General features: G+C 57.1%; 1 protein-coding gene across 3 annotated transcripts in view; it reads left to right on the top strand.

The window, feature by feature from the left end:
• Positions 1–23,498, top strand: part of KIAA1522 (KIAA1522 ortholog) — a 53,237-nt gene extending 29,739 nt beyond the window's left edge. For 2 of the 3 annotated variants that reach the window (XM_044997680.1, XM_044997681.1), the window contains exons 2-7: positions 12,354–12,509; positions 13,158–13,213; positions 15,518–15,638; positions 16,805–16,921; positions 17,414–20,692; positions 21,404–23,498. In XM_044997680.1, the coding sequence (XP_044853615.1) occupies positions 12,354–12,509; positions 13,158–13,213; positions 15,518–15,638; positions 16,805–16,921; positions 17,414–20,691 (3,728 nt within the window). In that variant the 3' untranslated portion in view covers position 20,692; positions 21,404–23,498. Of the gene's footprint in view, positions 1–6,316; positions 6,764–12,353; positions 12,510–13,157; positions 13,214–15,517; positions 15,639–16,804; positions 16,922–17,413; positions 20,693–21,403 lie in introns of those variants that run through there. The other variant, XM_044997682.1, reaches the window with a different exon arrangement.
• The last annotated feature ends 939 nt before the right edge of the window (positions 23,499–24,437 follow it).

Below are 24,437 nucleotides of genomic sequence, written 5' to 3'. Positions count from 1 at the left end.
TGAGATGCCAGTTACATCTGGACATGTTGTTACCAGCACAGGCTGCAGCTGGATTAAATTCCTCAGCTGTGAAAATCAGCAGCTTCCACTAAAGGCTCAGACTTCTGTCTATCTGCCTTCCCTTTCAGCTGAGTTTCTGCTGCTTCTTGCTGGTCCATTTCCTAGGTGAGCCTGAGCCCGTGTGGGTATTGTGGAGCTGGGGTTCTACCCTGCAGTATTTCTAGCTGTGCTGTACGTAAATACAGTGCGCCGGTAGGGCCATACCTACATCCCTTGTTTCTCTGGGAATGGAGTACTGGGTGCTGTAGAAAGGGCAGCCATGGCCATATTAGACTCTAGCAGCCACGTAAGGTACCGAGAGAGAACCAGAAACCCATGCTTTGAGCATCCCCTGTCCACTAAGATGTAAACCAAGGGCCTGACCTTTTGTGGTTATTAGCGATCTCATGGCTCTGCCTATGAGGGAAGGGGCGTTGGCGCCGGTGTCCTGGCCACATTACAATTTGGATAATTATATCCTGCCTGCGCAATTTCAAGTGGCTACAGACCTCTCCTTCATTTCCTGCCCTAAGCTGCTGCCGGTCACTTGTGTTGCTGCGCCTGCAGCTACCATGCTCCACTCTAGAGCTGGCTGCATTCCCGTGATCAGGGATGGGATTCCTACGATGTGTGTCGAGTAACGTTTGCAGAGCACCACGGATCCCTGTGCATGAATGGGGCTGCCTAAACTTAAGATCAGTGTCCATGGTCTGTGTATGTGCATGGAGGAATATCCCTCTAGGAGCTACTGACCCCATTCAGCACAGCGCTTCCGGGCATTCCCCTGAATCAGAGGGAACTGCTCGTGTGAGCATGTGCTTAAGTGCCTTGCTGGACTGGGGGCCTATTTGGGAGCGCACGAGACTATCTAATGGCTTTGATGCTGAGGTGGTAAGCACTGGGATGGGTTTGTGAATCATGCAGCTCCTTCCTGCCGTAGCGAGGGAGAGTAGGTTGGACCCTAAAGTGGAACGTGTTCTCAGTGCCGCTGACACCGTGGGCTGTGGTGCTCAAAGTTGCTCCCCGGCGTGGCAGCCAGCCGGTGAGTTTGGTTCTTCCGTTCAGTCGGTGCAGGGTGAGCTGAACTCTCCCGCTGTGGCTCAATGGGACGGGAGGCCCTTTTCCCAAGCAGGGATGCTCTTCTGCTCCCCTGCAGCGCTGGACGGTACCAGGGGCAGGATCTCTTTTGGCAGCAATGCCTGCTGTTTGCCGTGGCTGACGTGATGGCTCATGATGTGTTGCAACAGCAGCATAAGGAGAGGAGCAGGGCAGCGTTCAATGCCGCACGTGGCTCCTCGCTTTGTGCATTATCAGCCCTTTTAATTATAGTGCATTCCACTTGGGCTGTGAAAACAACCGGGCTTCATCAACCCGCAGCTAACACCGCCCCTTTGTGCAAGTGTTCGTTTAGCAGGGCCCGATCCTGCACACGCTGATGTTCCAGGGTGTCTGGCTTTGACAGGAGCGGGGCGGAGGGCATAGCGAGCTCAGAGAGAAGGAAACTTGTTGGAGAACGCAGTGCAATGTACAAGCACCAGCATGGGTTCTGCCTAGAGGGACGTTGGGGAAGTTTTTCTATGCAAGATGCTGCTTGGCTCGGGGTAGCTCTGGCTGTGTGTTTGCTGGTGGCACAATGTGCAAGGTGCTGCCCATATGGGAGGGAAACACAGACCTTGCCCCGCAGAGCGGAAAAGCTAAGGGCTGGGGGAGGCTGGGGGAGGGGAGAGCTGCCTGTTCACAATGTCCACCTACACATGGATTCCGGTGCAAAGCTCTGCATCTGCTTTGGGTAACTCCTTTCAGTCTGCAGCTGTGTCTCACCCGGGTAATTAAATGGCACACGCCAGAGAGCGTGTTTGGACTCAGGAACCGGCAGGAGTGGGGAAATGGGAGGTGTTGGAGGGTCTTCTCCCTGGAGGGGAAGCGAAGCGAGAGTTTGGGGAATCTCCTGCAGAAAAAAAATTTGGAAACTGCCTGCCAGCGATCAGAGGCCTCCTGGCTGGGATGGTTTAGGAAGATCCAAAGAGCAAAGGCAGGGAAATCTACCCCTCCTACCCCACTTTGAACACTGCCAAGGGAGAACCCAGCCGCCCCCAGTGCAGTGAGCTGAGTGCATCCCGCTGTTCCTGATGCTCTGGAGGAGCTGCCAGTGCTCTGTTCTCATTGGCCGTCTGCAATCCCATTACAGCTAGGGGGGGAATCAAAAGAATTCCACATGCTTTCCAAGGGATTAGCCCTTTCTTGAGCTCTGTAATCATCCCGCTCCCCTCCCCTGGCACTGTCTGCCCGCCACCTGCATCTGGCAAGGGCTGTGCAGCAGAAAGTGCTGTCCCCAGGACAGAATGGTGGTTTTGCATGTTTGAAAATAACCGAGCTGTGTGTGTGTGTGTGTGTGTGTGTGTGTGTGTGTGTGTGTGTACACAACTAGAATGTGTGTTGGCATGGACCTTTCAGTTAAAACTATCGACTCGCAGGGAGTCCCATTTTCTGGGGACGCGCCGTTCCTTACAATAATGCACAGCTCTGATAGCGCTGTTCTTCAGCAGATCTCGAAGTGCTTTACGAAGGAGGTCAGTGTCGTTATCCCCACTTTCCTGATAGGGAAACCAAGGCACAGAGAGGGGAAGTGACCAGACCAGTGGCAGAGCCAAGAATAGAACCCAGGTCTCTTGGGTCCCAGCTCTATCTACTAGGGTACATTGCCTGTCCCACTAGGCCTCAGAGGCGCTTTAGATTCAGATTCACTTGGAAGGACGGAATTAAACAAGTAAACAGGAGTGAAGCCCTTGTAGTAATAGTAGTGTGATGCACTGGCTTATTTGGGCATACCATTGTCTTCTAGTAGTGGATGTAACCAAACTGCTCCGCTGCGTGTCATAGGCCTGTACTGTGAACAGCTGATGGAGAGTCTTTAGCTCATTGTAGGGGCTTGGTTTCCATGGGCATGAGGTTCCCAGTGGCCATGGTGTGTAGCATATTGACAACACGTTCCTAGGGAACGTGAATGTGCTGGTACTTGGCACTTTACATTGTGTGAACATCAGTCAGTCCCACTACCCCGGGGGTCACTGATTACTGTCATCACCTCCCATTTTACACATGGGAAACCAAGGCACAGAGTGGTTAGGTGACTTGCCCAAGATTGTGCTGCAGGTTGGCAGCAGAGCCAGGGGTAGGACTCGGGAACCTGACCCTGATTCCCTGCCCCATTCTCAAACCACTAGTTACTGCTGCCTCTCTTGTTACCCTGGCTATGTGAGCTAACCCCAAGGCAATAGGAATCCCCACCACCTGGGTAACAGGTGTCTCATCCTACCTTGGCCTAGTGCCTTCTGGGTGAAGTTTCAGCTCCATCCCCTGCTCCTGACAACTTTGGGGCATGTCCTTTGCTCCCTACATTGTGATTCTGCTGGAGCATGAGCTGTAAGTTGGGCATATGGACTCATCACGCAGACTAGGCTCTGGCTGGAATATAGTGCTGGGTCGAGGCAGAGTGAAGCAGCCACGCTGTTAATGTATCTACCTCAAGGACACATGCTCCTGGCAAGGATCCAGCTTGTCTGATGCGGTCAACCTCTGTCCATCCCCCGAACACTGAACAGGACGGAGCCATCGGTGATACATGTACAAACAGCCCCATGTGCTCCCGGTCTGGGACATATGCCTGACCCATCTGGCAGTGCCTAGGAATCCCACAGGAGCATGTCTGTAAGGTCTGCAGGGAAGGCCCTCTGAGCCCTGTGTCTAAGGGCTGTGGGCAGCAGGGAGCAGTCACCCTAGGGTGCAGAGACATCTTGCGTACCAGGACTTACAAAATGAGCCTCAGAACTGGGGGTGAGGATGAATCTCCAGTGGGATCGGAGCTGAAGCCTGTGCAGGGTAGGGCTGTAGGGTACCCCGGGGGAGAGAAGGGGCACAGAGAGCCCTCTGCTCCCTTCCTGCCCTGGGCTCCTCTCCCACCTCCTAGTCCCTCATCCCTGGTGCCTGGCCCTCCAGCCCCCTCCTCCTCAGCACTCTCTGATCCCAGCTGCCTGGTGTCCTCCCCGCACCCTGCCAGGCATTGTTTCCCCCTGGAAGAGGGACACTGCAAGGGAGAATTAGCAGACTCCCCTTCTGTCTCTCCGCACTGCAGCTGCAGCCAGCCTCTTGCACTTTTCCTTGGGTTGTGCAACAGACCTGGACCTCCCCGCATGCCAGATGGTGCTGGCCTGCCCTTCCCAGGGAGCCTCTCTCCAGAGTCCTGATGAATATTCAGCAGTGAGAGGCAGAGGTTCAGCTCCCCAGAAGAGCAGGAGCGGTTCGGGGAGGGCCATGCCAGCCTGCAGGAATGAACTCAGTGATGCCCATATAATGAGAGGGGAGCAGAGCTTGGGAGGAAGGGATCTCAGTGCTGGAGAGGGGCCAAGATGAATGCTGGGGAATGCTGATAAGTGAGGGGAATGCACCATTGTAGGGGGGAGGTGTGGCGTGTGGGGAGGGAGGGAGCATGGTCTGGATTGGTTGCCAAGACCTCTGGGTTCTATTCCTGGCTCTGCCAGGCGCCGTGTCACCCCCTGGGCAAGTTACAGCCCCTTGCTATGCCTCAGTTTCCCCGTCTGGAAAATTAGGATAATCCTGATCTGCCTCTCAGGGGGCTGTGAGGCTCAGGCCAGGTCCACACAAGAAATGTTTGCTGATCTAGCTGTGTCAGCTGGGTGGTGGTTGGGTTTTGTACGGCGTTTCTAAACTGTCCAAGATCCCAGTGTAGGCACCGTTATATTGGCACAAAAGTGCTTTGGTGGATACAGAGCATGTTGCTCAGAGAACCAGTATAAACTATGCCAGCTGAAGCACTCTTTTGCGGGTATAAGCTGCGTCTTCGCTTGGAGGACTTACCAGTATAACCCTGCCAGCAAAGCTGTCTAGTGTAGCCCTGGCCTTAGCTCCACGTGCGCCTGTGTTAGTGACCCTTCGCACTTCCCTACCACTTTGCAAGCCTTCATTAGTTCTGAGAGGAGACAGGTCAGCATCCATTTCCAGATGGGGAAACTGAGGCATAACATGGGGCTGTGACTCACCCACAGTCCCAGGGAGTCAGTGGCAGAGCCAGGAAAAGAATCCAGGAGTCTAGTCACTAAACAGGCTCCCCCCTGCATAGGGTGTTTCTGTAGTACCCACGGGGTCTGCGACCCACAGGAGTTTGGCGGGGGGATGGTTATCAGGCCGTGGGGCTGCTAGCTGGTTGCTGCTAATTCCCCAGCTCCCTCTCCCCCAGAGCCTTCTAGACTCCTTGTCCCCACATGTGTCCAGGCAGGGACAGCTCCCAGGCCGGTGTGTTTGTGGGTCGTGCCCTCCCTGGAGTCCTGCCGGTCACTTGAGTGGGACAGGCCCCGGGTGAATGTCTCCATGTGCAGGAGTGGGGGTGGAGGGCTGCTCAGCTGGGTGATGAGGTCTCCTGCACACCCCTCTCCCCAGTCAAAGAGAAGTCGGCCCAGTATCCGAAGGGAGGCTGCTCTGCTGACTCGGCACATGAGGAAGGAGCTGCCTGGGCCACTAGGGCCACTCTCATCCCTCCTGAGCTAGTCGGTTAGATCTGCTTTGGGGTCGCTTTTCTGTATTGTCCCCGTCCCTCAGTGGCATCAGAGAGCTTGGGGGAGGGGATGATCGTGCCAACCAGGGTGAAACTGCCTAGTGCTCTGGGAACAACCGTCCGTCCCCCTGCTGACTGTGTGTGTGTGTGTGTGTGTGTGTGTGTGTCCGTCCGTCCGTCCGTCCGTCCCTCCAAGCCTGGGGATAGTTACTCCTGAGCTGTCTCTGCCTCATCACCCTGGTCTGTCCCAAAGGTTCGCCCTCAGTCCAGGAAAAGCCCTGGATGCCAGAGTGGAAGTTCCAGCTGAAAATCTGCTCGCTCCTGACAGCTGCCAACTCGGGTTTGGAAGAGAGCAAGAGGTCTGCTCCCTCCAGCAGGGCCCAGTGAAGGGGCTCACCGGAATTTCCACGGGCACAGGCCGACAGCTCCCCTGGGTTTCCCAGGCCCCTCTAGGTGGAAGCTGGGATCAGCCCCCGTGGCTTCCTCTTGCCTTTGCCCTGTGGCCCATACAGGCTTGTTCCTGCTGGGCTGTATCACTCCAGGCAGCTGCTCTGGATTTAGTTTCCTGGAAGCCGGGCGGGTGGGAAGTGTTTGGTGAACTCTTCCCACTATGGATGCAGCATCTGTGCTCGGGGACAGGCACTGGGCCTGGAGGGGAGGAGGGGGTGCAGGGGAGGGGCTGCTTTTCTTTTTCAATGAATGAACTGTGCAGTTGGAACAGCTGGGGGCTGGTATTCACTCCCCTGCTGGCCTCCAAGGAGATGCAGAGACCCAGGGAGATGAGATCCCTCCCCACACTGTGCCCCGCTCCTCTCCCTGTCCTTGAGTTCACACTTCTCTAGCCCTGCTCTCTGTATGGAGGCTGCTGCACCAGCAGCATCTCTGTGCAGCTGGTTTTGTGCATCGTCCTGCCGGATCCTGAGGCACAGATGAGCGTGAAGGAGAGAGGCAGCAGAAAGCGCCGGGGATGCTGAATGCTGGGAGGCAGCTGGATAAAGGCAGCAGCCTGAGCTGGGACCCTGGTGTGGCAGGAGTTCTTGGCTGCGTAGCCCCATCTCCGGAGTGTCCCTTGGCACCAGAGCCTGCCAGCTGCCGGGATGGTGGTTTTCCTTGGCAGAAACCTCCCCTCCCTCCTGACTCTGTTTAAGAAGAAAGGTGAGTACAGCCTCGGTGGGATGATCCCTTGTCCTTCTGCAACCCTGGCCACTGGCGACCTCCAAGCATGAAGCCTCTCTGCCCCCCTTGTGTTGTGGGGCTGGGCTGGCTCCCTGGCATGGTGCGAGAAGGATCCTGTTCTAGCTGGCTGCCTCTCTGGGTTGGGCAGGGAAAGGTCACCCTGGCAGCAGCTGCTCTTGTTAGTACGGTGACCAGATGTCCCAATGTTATAGGGACAGTCGCGATATTTGGGGCTTTGTCTTATATAGGCACCTATTACCCGCCACCCCCTGTCCCGATTTTTCACACTTGCTGTCTGGTCACCCTACTTGTTAGGAAGTTAACGGAATAAACCAGTGAGCTGCTTCCTGCCTGAAGATGACTTGCAGAGCGTGCCCGGGCTGCGGGAGTGATCTTGTTGAAATCACAGCAGTAAAGGGCTTGGTTGGGGTATGCACGGTCCTATGGGGGTGGACCCAGGGTCCTGGATGAAGGCATTGGCCCTGGTGGGGTGAGAGAGAGAGCTCCTGGGTCCCCTAAACTGGGCTGCATGTGCTTTGTAGTCTCCGTCCCAACTTATCCTGGATGCTTTGGCGCTGCTGTTTCTGCCCATGTCCGACCCTGCAGCTGGCTGGCTGTAGATGCTGCCTGGCTGGGAGAGAATCTCTTTTTCTGTGCAGCTTAGCAGGGTGGAATCCTGTCTATTGTCCTGTGTCCTTTCCCCATTGTGCAGATCTGGAGCTGCTGCAGCAGTCGGTATTTCATCTGCCTGGCTTTTAATCTGAGTGCATGCATGGGGTGTGTGCAGCAGTGACAGAGATGCTGTGGAGGAGGGGTGGTTCTCTAGCTGTTTGGGCTAGAGAGAGAGAGAGAGAGAGAGAGAGAGAGAGTGAGTGTGTGTGTGTGTGTGTGTGTGTGTGTGTGTGTGTGTGTGTGTGTGTGGCCTGCCGACTGGGCAATTGGCGAAGACGACACTGGGAAGTGTGTGCAGGGGGACGGTCGGTGCCTCTGTGGTGATTCCACTGCCTCTGTCAGCTACTCGTCCTCTCCCGTCCTTTCTTCAGCACAAAGTTGTTTTTCTCTCCACTGCTGCAGGGCAGCTAGAATGAGATGAGCCATAATGGGCAGGAAACGTAGGCTGAAGGGGAGAGCCTGCTGAGCTGACTCAGCACTCGCCTGTCTCCCAGGGTAGACAGTGGGAAGCATGACCACCCCCCCACAGAACCCATCCAGGGCAGGTTACTTAGATCCTGGAGCCCGGGGCAGCTAGTGAGAGCCAGCTGCTGATGCCTCGGTCCATTGAGCAGCTGTGTGCATGGAGGCTTTGAGATGAGACTCTAGCGTGCTACCACAGGGATTTCACTGGAATGGGGTAGGAAGTGTGGCCTAATAGATAAAGGAGGGGACTGGAAGTTAGGAGATCTGGGTTCTGCTCCCGGCTCGACTGGCTGGGTGACCGTGCGCCAGTCGCATCCTCCCTCTGTGCCTCAGTTTCCCCATTTTAAAAAAACTGGGTAAATACTTCCCTGCCTCACAGGGGGATTGTGGGGATCAATTAATTCCTGTGTTTGAGGGGCTTTGAGACGCCTGGTTGGAGTGCTGTAAGGGGTGTAAATGCTGAGGTGGGAGGAGAATCTTCTGCTTTATTTACTTGTTTCGCTTCAGACTCCCACCCCCTCCCCTGCCACTTATCTCCTTTGCTGGTGGCAAACCTGCGTCCAATGTACAAACTCACTTTCCCTGAACAAAGATACTGGTAGACGGTTGGGCCCAGGGTCTGCACCCCCAGCTTTGTCCTTCTCAGGCAAGTGAGGATGAAACCTCCCCAGCATGGGAAGCATTTGGGAAACCTGTGTCCACTGTATCGATTCGTTGCTAAGCTGAGAAAAGGCAGATGGGGGTGAGGTGTTCCAGGGCAGCCTGGGGTCGGCATGTAGAAGGCTTCAGTGCACTAGTAACTAGTGGGGTGAAGTAAGGCAATATCCTGGGTAAGAACCAGCCTGGACTCCTGGGTTCTTTTTCCAGCTCTGCCACTGATTGGCTGGGATACCTCATTCAGAGATGAATTGATTCCAAGGCCAGAAGGGACCATGAGATCATGTTGTCTGACCCCCTGCGGAGCACAGGCCAGAGAACTTCCCCCAGGTCCCCCTGCGTTGGGCCCTGTAACCTGTGCTCGACCAGAGCATCTCTTCCAAAAAGGGAGTTTTGCTCTGAAGATGACATCGGGGCAAGTCCCTTCACCTCTCTGTGGCTTGGGATAATAACCCTCTCCTCCCTCTGATGGGGTCTGAGGGTGAAGTACAGTTCGAAGGTATAAGTGCTACCTGCCTGGAGAGAAGAGGTGCAAAGCTGAGGGAAAGCGTGAGATCGTGGACAGAACGGGGAATGTGGCAGGAAGGCCTTGTGGAATGGGAAGGAGAGAGCCAGTTCGGAAGGTGTGTGGCTGGGGTGGGATCTGATCTCCAACCACAGAGTTTGGTAGGTCCCAGTTATTGTCCTGGTCATCAACCCTTTCCCTCCTTCATCTCGGCTGGCTGTGAGAAGCCCAGGGAGAATACTCTGAAGCCAGTGCTTCCTCCTTCCTGCTGGTCTGTGGGCAGAAGAAATGAATGCAAATTTCTGGTGTGGATAAATAAAGCCTTGTCTATGCATGCAAGTGTTACTGCTGTAGCCATAGCGGGATAGTTACAGGAATACCAACCCTCTAGGGTGGATGCAGATCTACTGGTATAAAGGTGCTTTTACCGTGTACCGGTCCCTTCCTGTACGGGAATAGCTATACTGGTAAAATTGCCTCCACACTAGGGCCTGCATTGGTATAACTACTGATAGAAAATCACACCCCTAACTGACAGTCATACTGGTACAAAATCTGTGTAAATGCCCAGTGACTGGAGCAGGGGATTGGGACTCAAAGCCCCTGGGCTCTGTTTCTGGCTCTTCCACTGACTCACTGTGTGACTCTGGGCAAGTGATTTGTGCCTCAGTTTCCCCATCTGTGAAATGGGGATAATTATCTGGGACTAAATCCCACTGTAGTCAGTTAGTGACAACTCTGAATTCTGTGCTAAACCCTGCAGCTGCTCAGAACTTCACAGAGACTGTGGGGATAGAAAATTGGTCCTCCTGTTTCATTTCAAATCCACAGGCCCCTGTCACTTGAATGTAAGGAGATTCTCTCTTAGTTATTATCCACCTAGGGGCTATGACTCAGTTGAGCTATTCTGATTCCACCCTAGTGGAAGACAATGATGTTTATTACAATATATAGCAACTTTGTGGGGAAGAGAGGCAATTATGATGCTTAATTCGTGTTTGTAATGTGCTTCGGGATCCTCAGATGAAAGGGGCTGTATAATAAGGACAACGTATTTGTCATGTATTGGCTGGAAGTTGCGCTATAAATAGCATGTCAGTACTATTATTAGGGATGTATTTAAGGGCCTGACTGTTTCTCAAGGTATTTTGATCACTAGGGCAGAAGTGAATCAGCCGGCAATTACCCTCTCGCTCTGAGATTGTGCCAAACAGCCCCCTTGTCCCGTCCTGCAAGGCACTGGGCACCCTCTGCTCCCATTGGGTTAGGATTGGCTCCTTAGTCCCTGAGGTGAAGTTGGAGGCTTTGGGGCTCTGTGGAGAGCTCTCCCCCGGGCTGGTGCCTGTCCCTTTAAGCTGCCCTGAACTGCTGGCTCATTTGGTTTGTGTGCAAGGTGCACAGATATTTCTGGTATCAGTCATGTGATACACCCTGGGGAGCTTTCACTTATTCAGTGCATTCTTTTTAAAGGCACAGGATCCACTTCCAAAAGAGCAGAGTCAGACCTGCAGCCTCCCGCTGCCAAAGCCAGAGGCTGGTGGGGAAGGTATTAGGTCACCTCTGCCAGCGTAGGGCTGTAAGAGGAGCTGACTGTGAAGGGTTCTGCTGCAATGGATACAGGAAATGCAAAAGCCCTGGACTCACCTAGTTGGCTTGTTGATTCCTGCTAGCATTGCAGAGTTGGAAATGCCAGGCCATGGGGATACAGACTCCAGCAGAGGGGATACCAAGGGGAGGGTTCCTAGAGCAGAGACTGCGGCCAGGTCTACACTATAAACGTACATCAGTATAACTACGTCGCTCAGGGGTGTGAAAAATCCACCCCCCGAAGCACCGCACTTATACCGACCTAACCCCCGGTGTGGGCAGCGCAAGGGCGATGGGAGGGCCTCTCCCGCCGGCATAGCTACCGCCTCTCCCGCCGGCATAGCTACCGCCTCTCCCGCCGGCATAGCTACCGCCTCTCCCGCCGGCATAGCTACCGCCTCTCCCGCCGGCATAGCTACTGCGCCACAGTAGTGTCTTCACTAAGATGCAACAGCGGCGCAGCAGCAGCTTTTTAAGTGTAGACCTGCCCTGAGCACTGACCTTCCCCAGCAGGGCCAGGCCCTCAGCTTTGCCCCCAGCTTCGTCAGGGAAAGCTAGTTAACCCCAGCCCTGTCCCCCAAGGGCGATGGAGATCCTCTTAATGCTTAGGAAGGACGGTCCAGTGACCAGGGCACCGAGCAGGCACTTGAGAGAGCTGCGGTCAGTTCCCGGCTCTGCCACAAGTTGCTGTATAATGCACTGACTCCACCCTGGGCTCAGCTCCTGTCTGTACAGGATGGGGTGGCCCCTCCCTACCTGCGGCCGGGCTGTGAGGGGCTCGATGGGCACTGGGTAGAGCCCTGGGGGTGAAGCAGGAATCGTTGGCATCCCACTGGTGTGGCCGGGGGTATGTGTGAGCAGGACCAGGTGAGAGCGAGAGAGCCTAGGTCTCCAGTGAGTGCAGGGAACTCACATGTGCTGCTTCCCCAGAAGTCTCCCGGTGTCCCCCAATTTGCACACCTGCTTCTGTTCAGGCTCCCCCCGACTTTCTGTAATGCACTCTCCCCTCCCACCCCCGGAACACCTGCTATCTGTGCAAGCTGTTGATGGGAGCCACACAACCAAGGGGAATTTCCCACGGCTTTAGCGGGGCTGGAAGCCAGACGCCCAGAGCTGCCCTTCACTGTTCCTGAGCCTCATGCAGCCTAAATGATAACACCTCAGTCCCCCTCCATACCCCAGCTGGGCCCAGTGCCCCCTCCCCCACGCACCAGGCACCAGGATTCCTGCAGGCCAGGTGGCTGCACTGCTCTGCTTCCATCTCGCTGACAGAGTCAGTCAACCGGGAGCGAGGATAGGAACAAATATTTGTCCCTCGATGAAGCCACCACACCAGGAAGCTGTGAGTGTGAAGGCTGCTCAGCACTGGTGTGTGTGGGGGAGCCTCGGCCGGGAACTGCCTCTTGCTCTCTCCTCCCCGTCCCACTGGAGGGCGCCAGGAGCTCCCACGGCAGGGGAGGGATAGCTCAGTGGTTTGCGCATTGGCCTGCTAAACCCAGGGTTGTGAGTTCAATCCTTGAGGGGGCCACTTAGGGATCTGGGGCAAAAATTGGTCCCCCTAGTGAAGGGGGGCTGGACTCAATGACCTTTCGAGGTCCCTTCCAGTTCTAGGAGATTGGTATATCTCCAATTATTACCTTTATTACCTATTACCTTTAAGGCTGATTCCTTTTGCCTTCCTAGGCTCTGCCAAGGCTGAGAACAACAAGAGGCTGAATGTCCAGTACAAGGCGGGAGAGGAGCGGCCCGACAATGTCTTCTTCCCCAGCAGCCGTCCGCCGCACCTGGAAGAGCTGCACAACCAGGCTCAGGCAGGGCTCAAATCTCTGCAGCACCAAGGTACGTGCCGTCCCACGGGGCTGCTTGTCCACTGCAGGCACTCCGCTCTGCTCCTGCTTTCCCCTGAGCATGCATCCAGGGGAGAGGGTCTCCCAGGGGATGGGGCAGGCCTGCTGCTCCCTGGGGATACAAACAGGGCACGTGTCTTGGTGTGAGGCAAGAGTCAGAGGAGGCAGCACTGGTGCAGCCGGCATACTGAATGGGAGGAAAAGCCAGAGCAGGAGGGGGTTGCATAAATCTGACACTCCCTCCCCCCCCCCCCCCCCCGAATCTAACACTCTCACACAGGCCCAGTATGTATGTTCCACCAGCCTGCAGCCATCCACGCTGCCCCTGATCGTCGGTCACACAGGCAGGGGGCTGTGGATGAGCTGTTTTTGTGTCTGACCAGAAGTCCAGTCACTGTGGCGCTGGCAGAGAAGGTGGAGTGGTTGCGGCGGGGGGCGTAAGGGGGAGGGGGCATATTGATCTGCAGGACACACAGGCCAGCATCACCTGCTGTCCCCCAGCTCTGCTCTGGGCTGCTCCGTTCCTGTGCCCCCAGGCCATGGCCTCCAAGCACAGCGGTTCTGCCAGCCCGCAGTTTGATGGGACGACTCCTCGCTGACATTTTCCTTAGGGATTTTTTTTCCATCTTTGCTCTTCCAGAAAAACAAAAACAGACCAGAAGCGGCTGGGACCACGGAGACAGCAACAGCATCCAGGTGAGTGACTGCCCTCACACCCCCTCTCCCCCGCCCATGGCTCTCTGGGCTAGGTGCTGGTTGGCATGCAGCGCACTCTGCTGATGCACGTGGCAGTCATTGCCCCTGCAGTGGGGCAGGTACAGCGTTGGGCGGTGAATGTTCCTGGCTGCTCCCGTGCCCCCATCATGGGGAAGGCCTGGGCATCCCCGAGACATTCTCAGGCACCTTTCTGCTCACGCTGGATCTAAAGGAACCGGGCAGTGAAGGAGTATCCTGGCAAGCAGCTTATCAGGGGCGATGGTCGGGGAAGGGAAACCCTGGGGGAACACGAGGAGCTGAGAGATGCAATCGGATGCTGTGACGCTAAGCAGCAGCAGGACGTAGGAGCTGATAGGGCCATGCGGTTCTTAGGTGGTTCTGCAACGGATCAGGGAGAAGGGAGCCCGGCGCTGCTGATTGTGCTGGGGAAAGGCAGGCCCTGCAAACAAGCAGCTGCATGGAGCTGGTGTCCTGGCACATGCTATTCCCTTCACTGCAGTTATTCCCTGAGGTTTACCTTGGCAGTAACGAGCGGTGGGGAGGGCCTGCCTGACTGTGACCCACTCGGCTCATGTCCACAGATCCTCCCCAGTCTCTAACAGCCGAGAAGTGCCCACCCCTTTAGCCAAAGCTTGGTTTTGGCCAGTCTCTGGGCCTCTGACCCTCCTCCCGCCCCCACGCCCTTCTCTCCCCTAGAGCCTCACTGGGTGTATTTGCTCAAACAGCTGACTGTCCGTTTTTTTGCCTCTGTAACTCAGTACAGCAGACAGAGCCACTGGGGAAGGCAAACCCGAGACCTGAGACCTCTGCCCTACACAGTGCCTCATCTAGAGCCCTGTGGGGCAGGTTCTGAACTCCTCAGTATCAAATGTTAGAGGGAATTCAGAGAAGAGCAGCAACCATGATGCATAGGCTGGCGTGGTTCATCTAAATGGGCTGAGGCTAAGCAGAGGATACCCTCTAAGCCTTTGTCTTCAGCAGCGTAATGCTCGCTATGCCTTGGGAGACAGAGATTATCATCTCTGCTTCGCAAAATGGGGAAACTGAGGCAGAAAGCAGCTAAGCGACTTGGCCAAGGCCCCCCAACAAGTCACTGGGGATGGAGCCCAGATCTCGAGACTCCCAGTCCAGTGCTTGAACCACAAGACTATTCATGTTGGCTGCAGATATCCCAGCTCCAGACCATTGATTCGGTCGCCATAATATCAAGCAAGGAAAATGTAGGTTGGATGTCAGGACGTATTCCCCACTGATAGGGTCTGCTGGGCTTTCTCAAGGGAATATGGGGGAGCCCCAGAGCTGGCAACATTGAAAATTAGACTAGACAGAGCTCTAGCAAAGGAGCAGTGCAGTGCTGGGCCCTGAGCTAGCAGCATTAATGCCTGTGAGTGTGTAGACGGGGGAGGGAGGAGGCACAGAGGAGAGATGGGGAAGATGGACAGGGTGCTGGTTTTCAGAGAGAGGCAGCAGAAATAAACTGCAGGGTGTTGCTGGCAAACGCAGCTGCCCATTTGCCAGCTGGGATTTTGTGCTGCTGTTTCATCCAGGGAGGGGGCTCGGGGGTCCCGCTGAAGCAAATTGCAGCCCCACCACTGTGCGATTGTTTGCATCCCTCCCAGTGCCCTTCCTAATCATCTACAGGCCGCTCCCTCGTTCCCATCTGGCATGTTCGAGCGGCACTCCCCTCTCTTGGGAGAATGAGATGAAATCCTGGAAGCTCAGGGCGTGTGTAGACACATGCAGCGGTGCCGAGGGCTGCGTGGAACTCTCATCCTGGTTCACACCAGGGTTACGCTGCGTTTGGCTGCACTTGCTTGGGAGCCAGGTTAAATTCAGCTGCAATCAGTACATCCCCAGTCAGACAACTGCAGCTGGCCACTCGCTGCTCAGGGCTCATTTTCACGGGTACGTGAAGTAGGCAGCGCCATCTGGTGCCAGGTCAGGTCACTGCTGGGCAGTCATTCCCTCTGGCTGGGTCTCCTCCATCAAGGGGGCCCAGGGGCTGGCCGAACACACATTAGGACAGGGGGCTTTCCTGCCTGCACTCTCTGGTCCCGTCTCCTAGTTGAGGGGGTTCTGCCTGCATGCAGATGGGGCTGACTCATAGCACTGGGCCTCCGAGAAGTTTTGTGTCTTCAAAGTGCGGAGCTGCTGAGTCGCTTTGTGGCTGAGAAGGGACCCTGTTGGGGGACTCTGATGCTGGGGAGCGGCTTGCAGAAGGAGGGACTCATCTGTTTCTATAAGGCTCGGGACTTATTTGAACCCGTTCTCCACCCCATGCAGTCTTCCCACACCTCTGCGGAGGACGATGAGATTTCCTTCCGAAGCAGGACCCAGTCGTGCACAACAGAGAATGCCTCCGAGGACGCCCTCTCCATCCGCTCAGAGATGATCCAGAGGAAAGGTACCAGCCGCGGGCGAGATGGGAGTTTTGGGGAGGGTGAGCCATCTGGATGGTGTGAGAATCCAGCCGAGCCGCGTGAGCTGGGGTTTGGGTGGCCTGAGGACCGCTGGGTGATTCCACAAGGGACATCAAGCCTGTCCTTTGGGCCAGAGCTTGCAGCTGAGATGGTGGGGGGAGGGACTGTTCCAGGGTTAGGGCAGGACCACTGGCAGGGAGGGGTAAGTACTCTCCCAGGCTCTGCCCGGGGCAGCTGCTGCTCGCAATAGATTGTGCAGATGTTCAGTGTACGCTCACGCAGCTGTCGGGGCTCCACTGGTCGTCCTGAGCCTGGCTCCCCCGCACTGGGGCTGGATTGTGCTCTAAGGCAGTGGCAGGGAGAACTGCTGGCGGAGTGACACCAGAACGGTGGGCGAGGCAGTGGGAGATCATTTCCCTGGTAGCTTTGTCAAGGTTTACCAGGACCCGGTTTCCACGCAGGCATTCCGTTGTTAGCCCCAACGGCTACTTGCTGTTGATTACATCCAAAGTATCAGTATAAGCGTATACGGCCTTATATTCGATACTCAGCTACAGTCCAGTTGTAAGCATTGGCCAAAAGCCGGTTCAGACCTGGGAGATGCCTTCCCATCATGGCATGGCTCCAGAGGGGCATGGGGAGCTCGGACAAAGCAGCCCTAGAATACGGGACATTTTGTGCTCTATAACAAACAAGCGAGGGCATTGCTGGTTATTGGACCTTCGCAATTTCAGCTGAGAGCTGCACTCTGCTTTCTCCAAGGTTTCCTTATCTCACTTTGCCATGTTTTCCCCTAGCTACTGGACTAAGCATTTTCTACCAATTACTCACTGCACCTGGTGCCCAATTACCCATGTTTTCTTTATTTCTAGTGCTTGGCCCAACCCTTAAATAAGATAACTGGTATTTCCAGGGTTGCTACAAGTTTACCACAAACAGTTCCCCTTTCTCATGGTCTCCGTCTTTTTGGTCACAGACCTGGGGCCTCTCATTCATGGTAAAATCCAACCTCAATTTAAAACCATTGTTTACGTAGGTCTGATGTGGGCCTCTGTTCTTACAGAGGTGCATGCCCTGGGCAGGGCGACGTCCCAGCGGCTGGGCCCCGCTTGCCAGCCTGGGACTTTATTTCATCGTAACTGCATTTCAGGTTCCACTTTCCGGCCTCACGACTCCTTCCCCAAATCCTCGGAGAAGGCAGGGAAGAGGAGGAAGGAGAGGAGGACGACGGTGCTGGGCATCCCCCAGCATGTCCAGAAGGAGCTGGGTAAGGAGGGCGGATGGGCCTTGCTGGAGGGAGGACAGCGGCCGCTCCGTGTGCACGAGTGAGCCAGAGTTCTCTCCCTGCTGAGACTTCGGCTCTGGGCTCAGGCTAGGAGCTGGCTTGTTCCTGGAGGTCCCTGTGCCACCCCTTTAGCAGCGGAGTATCCAAGGGGCCACGGGGAGGAGTCAGAGCGTAAGACAGAAGGGACCACCAGAGCCCCATCCTGCCACACAGGAGGTCATCACCCCATCCAGCCACTTCACACCCGGACAGCCAGACTCAGACCAGGGTATTACAGCCTCAGGAGTCTGAGCTACTGGTGTCACAGGGAGAGAACAGGCAGGACTGAGCTGCACCGAGGCCCCGGCCATGGCCAGCGTTGATTTAAGTGAGTCCTGCCGGCCCATAGTAACCCCTGTATGCAATCAGCGAGGGCTGCCTGCCCGCTGGGTTCAGTTTATAATGATACCGGGTTTTGCTCCTATCCACCCTCAGGTCTGAGAAACAGTCACGAGCTGAGGAAACGCCCTGGCAGCGTTTCCCCCCGAGATGGCCCCATACAGGCTGGGAGCCCCCACAGCCTGGCATCCCCCCCCTTGGTGAATGGTGGCGAGGCAGACGGTGGCATGATCCACATCCCTACCATCAATGGAAACCTGCAGCCCCCGCCAGCCCCCAAGGGCGGCGCCCGGGTATCCCTGCAAGCCCTGGAGGAGGCAGAGTCAGACGCAGCCATCCAGAGGCACATCAACTGTGTCTACTACGACGACACGCTGCTGGGGAGGAGGACGGCAGCCAAGCTGACTCCCTTGCTGAGGCCGAAGTCACTGGCTGTGCCGGGAATGACCACCAACCCCAGCCCTCCCCCGGAGCTGCTGGGCCCTGTTATGTCCATTTCCCCCCAGGCCACCTACATGTCCAAGATCATTCCCAACGCCATCCTGCCCCCCATGGTGGACGTCATCGCGCTGAGCAGGAGCAGCGTGCGGACGCTGAGCCGCTGCAGCCTGGTTTCCTCCAGCCCGGCCTCAGTCCGCTCCCTCACCCGCTTCTCGGAGCCCAGCGCCCGCAGCCGGGAGCACTCCTCCTCCAGCGACAACTGGAGCCACTCCCAGTCCACGGAGACCATCGTGTCCGACAGCTCCACCATCTCCTCACACGGCGGCTCCAACAGCAGGAAGGGGGAGGCCGGGCCACCCAGCGAGGCGGATACAGCAGGCCGGTCCGACACGGACCAGCTCAGTGTCTACAGCGCCGCGAGCTGCACCAACTCCGGTGGCCAGGCCAGGCCTGTCTACACGGCCCACGGCCTGCTGGCGGTGGGGCCGGGGGGCAGCAGTGGCAGGGCCTCACCTGCCTACAGCACCAGCAGCATGGCGGACGGCTCGGACACCGTGAGCGTGAGGAGCGACCGCTCTTCCACACGCAGCGTATCCCTCAGGAAGATGAAGAAGCCGCCGGCGCCTCCTAGGAGGACCCACTCCCTACACCAAAAGGCGCAGCAGCACCAGCAGGCAACGGGCGAGGGGGGGCAGAAGGTGCTGGGCCTGCCCCCCAAGCCAGATCCCAGACCCCAGCGTGAGCCGTGGACAGCGCGCCTGGAGAGCCAGAGCCCCCTGGGCGAGGACGAGGTGTTCTCGCCCTGCTCGCTGAGCGAGACCAGCAGCATCCGCTCCGACAGCCTGGCCTACTCGGCCGACGCCAGCTCCCCCGACGTGTCCCGGTGCAGCCCGGTGCCGGGGGAGAAGCTCCGGAGGGAGGTGGAGGGGGTGGCCGTCATCCTCAGGGAGCAGCAGGCCACCCCCAGGCAGAGCTCCCCCGAGGGATTCAAGCGCACCATGTCGCCCTCCAGTGGCTACTCGAGTCAGAGTGGCACCCCCACCCTCCCCACCAAAGGGCTTGGCCCTCACGCCTCGTCTCCAGGAAAGAGGAGGCCCCAGCCAAAGAAACCGGAGAGGGTCTGCTCGCTGCAGTCCCCTGCGCTGTCCATCTCCTCCTCACTGACATCCTTGTCCTCCTCCACCTCTGACCCAGCCCCTGCAGAGACCGTGGCACCCCCAGCTGGCCCGGCCCTGTCCTGGCAGAGTAGAATGGACAGGTTTATTATTCCTCCTCACCCCAAGGTCCCGGCCCCGATCTCCCCCCCGCCCACCAAGCCTCGGCCCGCAGCGCCTTCTGCCAGCCCCACTGTCTCCTCCCCTGCCCCAAGCACGGCCTGCCAGGAGCCCTCGGCGCTTCCGAAGCCCAGCAGCAGGTCACCCCCTCCATCTCCTCCTCCTCCCTACCATCCTCCTCCACCACCAGTGAAAAAGGCTGAGACAAGTTCAGAGGCCCCCCACTCAGAGACTATTCAGGAGGTGCCTCAGGACCCTTCGTGGCCCCCACCTCCGCCCCCAGCACTGGACGAACAGGATCTGTCCATGGCGGACTTCCCTCCTCCAGATGAGGCCGGCTTCTCCACCCTGCCGGAGCTGCTCCCTGTCACCGGAACCGCAGGGTCTTCCTCCGTTGCAGCCCAGCCAGAGCCTGCGGGCTCAGAGCAGCCAGCCAGCACCAAAGCAGCACCCAGAGGGGATGGTCCAGGGGCAGCCTCGCTCGCATTCTCCGCCAAAGTCTCCTCAAGGACTCAGCAGCAACAGGGCCCCTTGGCTGGGTCAGCACTGCCAGCTCCCGCTGCGGAGTTGCCCATGCCCACCGCCATGTCCCCATCAGCCAGAGCAACGCCTGACTTGCAGCCTGGCCAGGCCAATCCTGCGGTGCCTGCAGCCCCACCTCCCGCACCTGCGGCTCCAGCCTCGCCCACAGCTCTCCAGCTTCAAGCAAGCCTTAAGACGACAACGAATGGCTCCCGGTTGGATCCTAAGAAGGAGCCTGTCTCTCGCAGTAAGAGCAACCCCACGCCAAAGGAGGACGCTAACCTCCCCATCGTCACTCCCTCCCTGCTGCAGATGGTGCGCCTGCGCTCGGTCAATGTGGATGGGCATGCGCCGGCCGGCCCGGGCAAGCAGACACCTGGCCAGAACGGACAGGGCGCCGATGGCATAGGGAAGCAGCCTCAGCAGGTCCCCCAGAAACCCATCCGCAAATCCCTGTCCCTGCGGCAGTCCCCTTCTTCCAAAGACACAGTGCCTTTGAACCAGCTGCAAAATGCTGTACGGCTGAAGACTTCCACCTTGTCCTCCAGAGACGCCCCAACCTCCAGACTGGCGGACCGGACCAACGGCAACAAGCTGACTCTCCCAGGCCACGCAGCCTCTAGCTCGGAGCCTACCGCGGGGGATGCCAAGGACGGCCAGGTGTCCCCCATCCACAAATCACCTGCCTCCACCGCCAGCTTCATCTTCGCCAAGAGCTCCAAGAAGCTGGTCATAGAGACCCCATCTTCCCCAGAGGCCCAGGCCGACCTGAAGAGGAACTTGGTAGCTGAGCTGATGAATTTGGCCGGGCAGCGCTCCACAATCCCAGCAATGACCCAGCAAGGCCAGGTGCCCCCTGGTAAGCCACAAGCACAGAGGAAATCCAGCAAGATCCCACCTCCCATAGCCAGGAAGCCTTCGCTTGGTATGGGGCCGCCTCAGTCACCTGTGAGCCCAAAGTCGCAGGGGGAGGAAGTGCTGAACTGTTCCCTACCAGACAGTAAAGCAAAGGCTCCCTCGGCAGAAGAGAACAGGACTAAGAGCGAACTGTCCGTGAACGTGGCCCCCCGAGCCGACAGCAGCAGAGCCGGGCACCTGGCAGGCCCAGAGACGCCATCGCAGAATCCCCCTGTATAAGGTACAGAGGGATTGGGGGGGGTAGTTCTCGATAGAAAACGCAGGGTGTAACAGGGTACCGTAGGTGCCAGGCAGCTTCTCATCTCTGCCAGTGCACCCCACTCCTGACCTGCAGCCCCCACACCTCCCACTGTAGCTCTCCTCTGGCATAACACTTCCGCTGCCCTGCACTCACCCTGTCTCTCTACCGGCGGGACCAGGGCTAGAAAACAGACAGAGGATGACGACAGAACCCTCTAGAGAACAGCGTAGTGCTAGGCAGGGATGGTGGGGAGAATTGTGACTCTGACCTATCTCCTAATGCCTGAATCAAAGGGAGATGAGGAACAAACGTAGCCCTGTTAGGATCCCCACTAGCACTGGCTGTTTGATAACATCAGTCAGTCCAGAAACAGGCTGATGTGCTGGGAGGTAACTCCACCTCTTGGGGCATTAAACTGTGGCCGAGGGGTTTGCACAAGCCCAGGTTGTATCAGTTCAGGCTCTATAGCTTTAGAAACCAGCAGTGAGTGTCAGGTGATGGCTGACACCAAGATCAAACCTGGGGCTTCCAGAGCTAGCAGCATGGGCTAGAGCCCCCAGCTCTGGAACAGGCACATACGTTCCGCGGCTCAGCCAGAGGGGAGCCTGTGACGCTCACTGCCCAGTGGGTCAGCCGGTCCCGTGCTGGGCTCAGGATAACCTAACGGGAATCGCTCTCCTTTTCCTGCAGACAAACGGGAAGAGACAGCCTGAAGGATGAAGCTGCTGTGCTTGTGCCCCGACCTACAGGAATACAAATCTCTCTCAGGGACCTGAGCAGGTGAAAGGATGAGCGTGGAGCTGGCACGACTGACTGAGTAAAAGGAAGCAAACAGCCTTAGCCTCTGATGGCCTTGATGATATTTATGCAAAAACTGGTGTTGGTTTCACTTTCTTCAATAATACAGCTTTATTTTGCATTTAAAAAAAAAAACAAAAAAAACCTAAGCCCTGTCCTGGGGTCTAGCGCCTCGCCCGTCACTTGTTGGATTTGCCGGTTTTGTTTGTGCAGGAGGGAAGGCTGCAGAGAAGCCGCTGCGAGGAATGTGGGGTGGTGTTTTTATAAGACCACGCTGGATCACCTGAAGCACAGCCTCTGGGCCAGGACGGGGGGCAGCCTGGGCGGGGAGTTGGCCTGGCTGTGGGCTTGTTTTTCCACGCACGGAGGATCAGCTCTATTCTGTGCACCTGAGATGGCACGAAATCAAAGCACTTCTTAAAAAGAAGCTGAAGGCACACCCTGAAGGCTACAGACCTGATGGCTGACGCATGGCTGGCTGGCCAAGGAGTTCCTCTGCCGGCTTTGCTGCATGGGACCTTCTCTGATGTTCCAGGACAGGCACTGTAGTGCTAGATATGCCCCCGACTGGCTTTGGAAAGGCACAGCACCAGGCCTGAGGCACATGGAGGCTGGCAGCAGCTTGGCCTAGGTGTGGTAAACGCCTCTGTCTTGCTGGGTGCCCACCCCAGGCTCAAGGACCACTTCAGTGACAATGTGCAGGGGGGCGAGTCTGTGCTGAATAGGCCCTGGCTGAGGGGATATGGGGCCCAGAGCTGTTACAGCAGACGAGCCAGGTAGCCGAGGCCCAGCTCCCTCCTGCCTCAGGCTGCCTGCTGTCCCATCTCTCTCTAGGGCTGTTACAGGACAGTGGGCAGGCAAGGCCAGGGTGCCAGAGGGGAGGCACCATGTGAGCCAGGCCGCCAGGGCTCCCCACCGCTACTGCTTGGGCAGGGGAGATGCTCTCATTCGCTGGGGCCAGTGGTAGTGCGTCAACACCACAAGGAGCCTCCCCCCGCCCCCATGCAGCTGGGCGGGGGCGCTACCCGAAGGCAGGACTTGGACCCTAGTGTGTTATGGGGGGCCCTGCCTGACTGGCTCTACTGGCAGGGCCGTCCCGGGGTGGTGCTGGGCTCTGAGAACGGGGGAAGGGGCAGGCCAGCAAGGGCTCCTTGAGAAGTTCTCTTTGGGGGCAGGGAGAAGCAGGGCTTAGGAGGGTCCCTCTGCCAGTCCGGAGGGTGCTGAACGAATCAGGCTCACGCTGCTTCATGTTACACGCTGCGGAGGCCCAAGCTACAGTGTTAGTGGCTGAGGAGCTGGAAAGGGATTTATAGCCACCTGGCAGCCGAGCAAGCGGTTAATCGGGCGGGCAGCCTACAGTGCCCCAGCCTCAGGGCCCAGCAAAGCTGCTATTAGCCACAAGTGGCCCCTGAGGTGAGTGTTCAGCCCCTTTTTCTTTGGGCTGGTTGAAAGCACAAGCCCCAGGCTGCTGCCCTGTGAGTCCGGGGAGGAATCAGTCACTGCGTGTGCTAACCAGCCAGGACCTGTCTGGGACAGGAGGAAGGGCTTTCCCCCCCCCCACAGTGCCAGCCTTCTGGATCCCAGGGAGGAGAATCTGGACTCTGAGGCCAGGCCTTAGGGGCCTCTCCAAGCTCCATAACCTCCACCCTGAGAGATTCCACTCCCCTCATGCTCTGTAATTTCAGAGCTGTGCTCTCATCCCAGCCAGGCCCCGTGTGTACATGGACAGCCCTGGGGAGGGAGGAGAGGTGAGCAGCTTTTCAGATGCCCTGTAGCAGGGAGTGACACTGGATGCAGCATTAAAGGAGACCAAAAGCCTGAGTTTGACATTCATCCCTGGTCCCTAGAGCCAGGCACCTTGATTTCTATTTCTTTAAATGTGGGGTCATGCTTTGATTTCCTTGATTGTAAAAACCATCTGCCTTGAGAAGATGCAGAGTAACCGTTACAAGCTCTGTGTGTCTTTGGTTAAAGATGATGATTGAAACTGGCTGTCTCCTTTGCTTCTTGGCTAACAGCTGGGGGTTTCCCTCCTCGAGGACGGCTGGAGTGACAACAGCGAGACCCTCTATTTACACAACTCCCCCCTCAAAGCCTGGAACAGATGAGTCACCCAGACAGACACACAAGCTGTTTAGTTTTTCACCCTAACAAGGGAGAAGTGCCAGAACCTCGCTGGAGTCCACTAGGGCCTCAGCTATTGCTTTGACATGGGAGGAGCCCAGATACCCCACTGCAGGGTGGCAGTGTAAAACCCAGAGACAGAGCAGAGGGATGTTTAACCTCACCTGAAGCAGGGATCAACCAGCTGGCAGGAGACAACTGCCTTGCCTCTCCCAGCTGTCCAAGGGGTTAACCCCCTCACCGCTGAAACCTGTTCACAGAGGGACAAATTGCCCAATCCATGCTCATCCTGGAGGTGTTGCAGCCATTCACATGGCTACCCCTTCTGCTCTGCACTGGATAAGGGACCTTAAGATCCAACTGTAGTCATGCCACTGCTTTCACAGTTCCCCTATCACCATGTGAAAGTAGGAGCAGGCTCTAGCATCTCCACAGGCAACCAAATCCACTCAGGGCTCAGTAACAGGCACTAGGCCTGAAAGGTGGTACCAGGTGAGGAGAGCCTGGGGAAAGTCAGTGAGTGCTACAGGACAGATGTCCACAGCACTAAGAAACCAGCACAGCTGGCAACATCTGCCTTTCAGCTGCAACGGGGCTATGGCTCAGCAGAGGGAAAGAAGTGGCTAGAACTCCCCTCCTGCTCCTAGAGGCAGGCCCCTGCCTGCGCCAGACCTTTCACGGGGGAGGACTCAGAGCTCCTGGGCTGGCATATTCACCCAGCTCTACACTCAGGAGTGAGGCTGGCAGGGGTGCTCAGCGCAGTTAATCCTGCCCGCACATTCGAAGATCTGGCTGTTGGCTC

This window comes from Mauremys mutica, chromosome 23 (genome assembly GCF_020497125.1).
Source record: "Mauremys mutica isolate MM-2020 ecotype Southern chromosome 23, ASM2049712v1, whole genome shotgun sequence".
Taxonomy (NCBI): domain Eukaryota; kingdom Metazoa; phylum Chordata; order Testudines; family Geoemydidae; genus Mauremys; species Mauremys mutica.
The sequence above is the reverse complement of the archived record's forward strand: the minus strand, read 5'-3'. Positions and strand labels throughout refer to the sequence as shown.